At 41.4% G+C, this 8,122-nt stretch overlaps 1 protein-coding gene across 2 annotated transcripts in view; it reads left to right on the forward strand.

The window, feature by feature from the left end:
* RORB (RAR related orphan receptor B) overlaps positions 1-6,489 on the forward strand; it is a 133,283-nt gene extending 126,794 nt beyond the window's left edge. The window contains exon 10 of one of the 2 annotated variants that reach the window (XM_040988729.1): positions 5,605-5,809. In XM_040988729.1, the coding sequence (XP_040844663.1) occupies positions 5,605-5,760 (156 nt within the window). In that variant the 3' untranslated portion in view covers positions 5,761-5,809. Of the gene's footprint in view, positions 1-5,604 lie in introns of both variants that reach the window. The other variant, XM_040988727.1, reaches the window with a different exon arrangement.
* Positions 6,490-8,122: the final 1,633 nt, after the last annotated feature.

Consider the following 8,122-nt stretch of genomic DNA (forward strand, 5'->3'; position numbering starts at 1 on the left):
CCTGCTATTTTGGGATGGCAAGAAAATTATGAGTAGTCCCCTGGTGGGCTCTGTCTTTTCTTCCTTGATTTTCCTAACCTCTTGCTGCCAATGAAAATGTCTCAGCTACATCCTTTGATCCACAAGGCATTCGTGGGTAATGTCATGCTGATGCAAATGTGCAGAGGAATCTCTGGTTAGCCATGGCTGAGAACCCCTGGACCATGCGGTGACAAGTCTGTTTCTGGAGGTGCACTTTCTCAAGCTCTCTGACTCACGGGCATTACCGTGAGGATCTTAGCAGACCGATTTCCCTCTTTTACTTCACAGCCCCAGAGTCAACACTAAACAGTAGGCTTCTCTCTTGGTTCCTTGCACCACTAAGAAAAAGCTGGACTCTTCAAACAAAAAAAGCCTTCTAGGCTGTGACAGGGAGGTACACAGATAGACCCAAACCCAAATATTCAGGTTTAAAATGTATGTTTTCCCCAACACACCCATGTCACATTCCAATGAAGCCTTGGGAAAATGAGAAAGCGACTAACTTGCAATTCCTGGCTTCTGACCCACTTTAGCACTGCTGGAACTAATTCAAATAGCTACTGTGCTAAGTCTTCTTTCTTACTCTCTAAAGACTGGAAATGGAGCAGACAGGACTCAAGCCAGCACCTGTATGGTATGCTGATGTCACAGCCACTACACTGCTACACCAGCCCCACGTGTATAGTTTTTCAAGTCTGGATGAGAGGAAGAGTCACTTGTGTTGCCTCACTCTGTAGGACTTCATGCACTATCTTTTTTTTAAAAAAAGATTTATTTATTTTTAATGCTAACTCAGACATACAGAGAGGAGAGACAGAAAGAAGATCTTCCATCTAATGATTAACTCCCCAAGCAGCCACAATGGCCGTAACTGCTCCAATCCAAAGCCTGGAGCCCAGAGCCTGTCCTCCACTGCTTTCCCAGGCCACAAGCAGGGAGCTGGATGGGAAGCAGGGCCACTGGATTAGAAGCGGCACCCATATGAGATCCCAGTGTGTGCAGAAAGGACTGGATCTATGTCTCATCAAAGAGAACAGAACCTGAATCACGAACCAAACCAAATTTTTCTTAAATGTCAGTTTTTTGGCAAGAAAGGAGAAAGAATCCAAATTCACTTGGCATAATTAGCTATTTCCAATACAAATGAGCAACTGTAGAAAGAATTTGGCCATCTGTTTATAAATTTAATTTTCTATACCACCTCTTGACTAAAGAAGAAATGCTAGGGGCTGGTGCTTATTGTGCTGGTAATCCCACTTCCAATCCAGCTCTATTATGCCCTGGGAGACTGGTTCAAGTCCTTGGACCCCTGCACCCGCATGGAGATCCATGGGAAGCTCCTGGTTTTGGATTGGCCAAGCTGCAGTCCTTGTGGTCACCTTGGGAATGAACCAGCAGATGGAGGATACTTCTCTGTTTCTCCCTCTCTTGCTATTCAAATAAAATTTTATTTTTAAACAGATTTACAGAGAGGAGAGACAGAGCTTCTGTCTTCTGTTTCACTTCCCAATGACCGCAATAGCCAGAGCTGAACTCATTCAAAGCCAGAAGTCAGGAGCTTTTCCCCAGTCTCCTACATAGATGCAGGGTCCCAAGGCTTTGGGACATTTTCTGCTGCTTTTCCAGGCCACAAGCAGGGAGCTGGGTGGGAAGTGGAGTACATAATACATGAACCAGTGTCCATCCCCTAAAAAATTGTTTTTTTTTAATATGAAAGCTTCTTTAAAAGGAATAAACAATGAAAATGTTATAGGAGTCATAGTACATTCTGCTTTATATATCACAGTTAATAATTTGAGTAGCTGATTTTAATTGCTACAAGGAAATGAAAAGTTAATCATTTCAAGAAAAGCAAATGTCTGAGAAACCCATGCTTTCCTAGACAGTGCACAGAGTCTAGTTTTGGTGCCTGGTTAAGGGCTGAGCTTGTCTGCCATCCTGTGTAACATTTGACTGAAATGCGTGGATGACTTGGCTCTGTCCTTGACAGAAATGTCACAGAGAATGAAAGTGTGAGAACCGTCACATACATCATCACTACGGACTAGGCTCCACGGGAAACACGTTGTAATGACCCATTTAATCCTCACACCTTCCCTGTGAGGCAGGGCTCACATCATCCCTACCTAATGGATAAGGAAGCTGAGAACGTCAGTCACTTGCCTAAGATCACACAGCTGTAAATGGTGGGGCTGGATTCAAACCCAGGCAGGTGGACTCCCCAGCACATATTATTCGCATGTCGTAGAAAACTCCATAACATCATTACTTGTCTCTCAATAAATAGCAATTTGATTTTCTTAAGCTAACAGAACCTTCCCTCTGCATTTATCTTCCTTCTCGGTTTCCTTTAAATTCAGCTTGTAGGACGATTTCAAATACAATGCAAATTGTATTTTCAAAATAGATTTCAAAATAGAATGCACTTTTCAGTTTTGGAAACCAGTGGTAAATTGATGTAAAATTGTGTTTCCCAAAGACAATTCCATGGGCCATCCCGACTCCCAGCTTTGGTATCTGCTGGGGATGTCTTTCAAAAGAGTGGAACTCCACCCAGACTCATAAAGCACCACCCCACGCAGTAGGTCTCAGCGATCTGCGTGTTCACAGGCACGACTGGCTGACAGTCTACAGTGCAAAGCTCGATCTGTCCCACTGCCAAATGCTTCCAGAACCTCTCAGCACTCCATAACTCTTTGGAGGAAAGCGTATAGAAGGGAGGAACAACTGGTACATTCAAGATCTGTTCCTAAATTACTGTGGTCTCCTATGGGAGCCAGCTAACCAAGAGAGCGTGCCTAATTTCCCAAGCATCTGCAGTTAAGGCATGTGTGTGCATTATTTGCCTATGAAATATTGAGAAGACAAGCATACACGCTGGAACCAGAGGGAATCTTTCAGAATGAGGCTCTGACACACTCTCTCTTTTGCTTGAAAATTCTGATCATCTTTCTCTTTTGCTTAAAATCCTTTCAGATAGCAGGCCATTCACTACCAGGGGTGATAGGCTCTGACTGGGCACATCTCTCCAGCACCACTCCACACTTTCCCACTGTCTCATCCTTAGTTCTTAGTGGCTTTGCAAATGACCCTGTAAGTAGCTCTGTCCTGGCACCTTGTGGGCACTTGCTCTTCCTTCGGAGTCCAGCTTAAGTGTTGATGAATCAGGGACACCTCTACGGACCTGCCGCGGGGAATCAGAGTGTCCCATTGCCTGCCTCGCTCTCCGCCCCTACTCACCAGTGTCTCCACCTGCTTTTGGGTGTCCAGCAACGTTATGCCCATCCGTCTTCTGAAGTAGACTCCACACTAAGACCAGAGCTGTCATGAACTCCAGGGTCTGGCCAAATGTCGATACACAGGAAGCATGTAATGCATCATTGTAGAGTATCATGAATGGAAAAAAAAAAAATAAGTTCTGATGCCAGAGAGAAAGCATTGGGTCTCAGTCTAATATTCAACATTCATCCCACAAATGGTGATTCCACATTTGTTTTCATTTCTATTCCTGCCTCTAAAAGGCAGTGGAGGCAGATAAAAAGTCTGAACTCCCAAGGTTCTATGTGTGTTCTAGCTCCCCATAGTGAATGTGTCGTTCCTTATGCTGATGTTACTTAAGTGCCCATCCTATGACTAAATAGTCATTAGTGTTAAAAGAAAAGTTAATGAAAGATTGGAAATTACTGATTTTGAAAAACCACAAAGTAACTAACTATTTGCTTCCTCCATTACTTCAAAGACCAAAATGTGTTATTATTGACCCAGCTAGTGTGCACAATGAACTAACCAGTGATGAAACAGATTTACTGAATCGGATCTTGTCATCACTTTTAAATGTAAAGACCAATGCTATATGAACTAGAATGTCTTTCTTTTTTTTTTAAGATTTATTTTTTATCGGAAAGTTAGATGTACAGAGAGGAATAGAGACAGAAGATCTTCCGTCTGTTGATTCACACACCAAGCAGTCACAATGGCCAGAGCTTAGCCAATCCGAAGCCAGGAGACCAAAGCCTCTTCAGGTCTCCCACGCAGGTGCAGGGTCCCAAGTCCTTGGGCCATCCTCAACTGCTTTCACAGGCCACAGGCAGGGAGCTGGATGGGAAGCGGGGCTGCCGGGATTAGAACGAGTGCCCATATGGAATCCCAGCACTTGCAAAGTAAGGACTTTAGCTACTATGCTATCGCACTGGGCCCTAACGTCTGTCTTTCACAAGAGTATTCTCAATAGGATGTATCTTAGTCCTCAATGTAAAATGATTACATTAAGCTATTTGCTTAGGTCGATGTGGAACCCAAATGATGGATTCAAAGGGTTCCTGAGTTCTGAGAATGTCAACAGCTGGAACCATTTGTGTCTTAAGACCTAGCTAGCATTTACCCAACTGTAGGCATTTAAAGTCGTTATAAAGTTAAATCCAGGGATTAACTCAAAAATTGCCATTTATACAACACATGTACATCAAAAGAGGATATCCTCCACTCGTTCTTAAAATACCACACGAAGGAAGCTTTGTGCCTGGAGCCTCCCACATTATCTCTGAGTTAAGTAAAAGTTCCTTTTTAGACATCACAACAGGAAAGACACAGGTGGGTTGAGTGAAATTGACAGCCAAGCAATGCATAAAATTATTCACAATGCTGCCATTGGCTTAGATAAGGGTATTTCAAAATGCCCATGAGAAAAATGGAGTGGAAGTGGAAGTGTGGTACAAAAAAAGAAAATGAAGTCTATACATACCTTTTTCTCATAACAAACATTTTCCTTAGCCTTCATGCTAACATCTTCATCACCCCAAGTCAAAGCTCTAACATTCGTGTCGTAAAAATCTATGGGAGGTAATAAACAAGAATACAAATTGAATATCATTATCTAAAATGCTTGGAACCAGACGTGGTTTTCTTGGTTTTTTTTTTTTTCAGAATTTGGAAGCTGTGTATGTGAGTATATGTTGAAGATGAGATTCACATGTAAAAGCAATTTCATTCAAAACATTGATGTGCCTTCATTTTTACCCATCACATAAGGTCAGGTGTAAAGTTTTCCATTGTGACCTTGTGTCAGCATCCAAGAGTTTCAGTTTGGGGCAGCTCACCTTTGGATGAGTTTAGGGATGGCTAGTATGTAGTTTTCATGAAGTTATGTTTTATGCCTACAGTGTTCTTTCCTCTCTCAGCCCACACAGCTGTTACTTTCAACTAGCAGGTGCAATCGCTAAGGCCATTTTATCAGGAAACACATCTTAGCCCTTCCATCCCTCAGCTATTCTAAACCAGGTAGCGGCGCAACCCCTTCTAGCTAGCTGTCCAACCTGACACCCCTTATGCAGATTTTATATAAGAACAGTGCCATCGGGGAACTTGGTCTTCTCCATTTGCCTTTTGAGATAGAACGGGACATGCCTTTTGTTTAATTGTGTTCTAAAAAAAAAGACACTAGCCTTCGTTAGGTCCGAACACCTTTTTTTTTTCCATAGGCAGTTTACCATTCTCAGGGACCAGAAAAGATGCTGATTTGGAAGAGAAAGAAAAACACTAACAGGTCTTCCTCTTTGTCTCTCTCCCTGCCTCTGGATTCTGCAGTTAATAGCCAAGATACCAACCATCACCGCAGTGTGCAATTTGCACGGGGAGAAGCTTCAGGTATTTAAGCAATCTCATCCAGACATAGTGAATACACTGTTTCCTCCGTTGTACAAGGAGCTCTTTAATCCTGACTGTGCCACCGTCTGCAAATGAAGGAGATGAGAAACTGTCTCACAGTCATGGAACACACCACCGTTAAGACCCAAGCAATGTGTTCTCGGAGACTTACGGAAAATGTCACTACTGCAACATTAGGAATGTCCTGCACTTAATAGAATTATTTTTCACCGCTACAGTTTGAAGAATGTAAATATGCACCTGAGTGGGGGCTCTTTTATTTGTTTGTTTGTTTTTGAAATGACCATAAATATACAAAATAGAGGACACTGGGTGTTACCTTTTTTTTTCTTAATTTTATTCGGGTATGTTTTGGGAGACAACTGTTTATAGAATTTTATTGTAGATATATATGAGAACAGAGCGGTACTTTACATGATTACTTTTCCTGTTGATTATTGAAATATAATTTAAGAAAATTCCACTTCCTAGGCGTACCTACTTCTATGTCTTTAGGTAGTTGATGCATGTATAGATGTGTAACTGTGTTGGAAAGTACTGTGCATGTATGTAATAAGTATATAATATGTGAAAATATTATATATGACTATTACTTACACATGCACTGTGGCTTAAAATATCATCCCTTCTAGCAGTGGAGGTTCAGTCAGGCTCTCTTCCATAATTTACCTTATGTGTTGAATGTTACCTTTATGTTAGACAATCAGGATTTTGTTTTCCTAGCCAAGCATATTTTTACTGCTAATCAAAGGCAGGAGGTACCGATTCAGAAATCCATCTATAAAGAACACAACCTCTGGGAGAGCATCAAAGCCTTGTCAACCCCCTCTTGGGGTTGGGGGAAAGGGAAGTATTTGGAGCCATTTTCCTGTTTGAACAATTCAACCATAGATCGTATTATGAGGTCCAGGACTTTCTTGAAGTCCAAGACTATTTTTTTCCCCACAAAACACATAGAGCATGTTCTTCTTTGGATTTCAGGTTGTTGAAAAAAAAAACTTGATTTTAGTTCTTACTAAAAGATATAGCCTGTGGATTATGAGCACCCACCTTTTTTTTTTTCTAGAAAAAATTAAAGAAAAATTAGAACCCAGGGTTCCAGCGCCATTTCACATAAACGTCATCCATCTCGCCACTTTTTTATTGGCCAAGAAAAGGGGAAGAGAAAACATGTAAGGAAAGAGGTAGTTTTTTAATATTAATTCCCATTAACACATTTGTTGAGAAAACTGACCAGAGAGAGAGAAGCAGGGATTTCTAACTCCTCGTCTGGGACCTCCAATGATTTTCAACTCATAAATGCTGTGTTCGAAAAATAGAACAAAAACTTGATAGACTAGGGAAAAAAAAACACCTGTGCTGTTCTAGCAAGTTGATATACTGCAACAGCGTAACTCTTTCCTCTGCAGTTTGAAATTGCAACATCCATCTAGCTGAGGATGTTTTAGCAGCTCTTGAAAGTGCACAATGCAAGCATGACATCAGAATCAGAGAATTCAGGCTTCCTTATTCAATTCCTCCCTTCTCCACATGATTTCTCTCTACTTCAGTTTCTCTCTATTCCAGTCAAAACCATAAGGCACTGGTTCTGCCCATGTGCTGAAACGTGTGCCTTTGCGATTATTTGATCCAAACTGAGATAGTTCAACAGGAAATTAGGGGAGAAATCTGTGTGTAAGATGACAAAAACTGTAATCCTCCTGAAGATTCAGTCAGCCCCTACTTAGGAAGACATCCCCTCCTTCTCTCCCTGTCTTACACACACAGAATTTGTACATTATTGTCAGTGGGAGCTTTCACTCTGCTTTTGCAACCTCTTACACTCTCCTGAGGTTCATGGGTGAGAGCCATCTCCAAGATACCTCAGAACTCCTGACGGATGTTTGAAACATCAGTGTTCAGCTTTTCCATTTAGAAAAGCGGAGCCTTTTCTCACTTCATGATTGATGAATTCCAAACCAATGGGAAAAAACAAAAAAGGTTTGCAAATAATGAATCTCTTTCTCAACTACTGTTATATTCAATTAATTTAACTACATTGAACCAAATTACCTTTGGTTCTGGGAAGACAGCTGTAGACTGCTTATTATGCTGCTACAGGGACTCAGTTCTCCTTGGTGTGAATGTCACTCCTGCTAGCTCTTTGTATAAAGAATTAATTCCAGGAGTCATATTTCCTTCTAATGGAAAGATTACTTTACTGATTGCTAGGAAAACAGGGTAATAGAAGGCACTCAATTAAACCAAGCCGTTTCCAAATGCAATGTATGTTTTATGATTGGCTTGTGATAGGCAGCGCATAATGTGTCTACTTGGTACTTCCCTTTGAGCTTTGAACTTATGTCAAACTTTGTTTTCATTGTTCTGTTGGCCTAGTGTTACCCATTGTCAGCCTGTAATTCCTGCTCAGTTGTAAAGGGAATCATTTGTTGCCTCC

Source organism: Ochotona curzoniae, unplaced genomic scaffold (assembly GCF_017591425.1).
Source record: "Ochotona curzoniae isolate NIBS_2020 unplaced genomic scaffold, NIBS_Ocur_1.0 contig_50, whole genome shotgun sequence".
Classification (NCBI taxonomy): Eukaryota; Metazoa; Chordata; class Mammalia; order Lagomorpha; family Ochotonidae; genus Ochotona; species Ochotona curzoniae.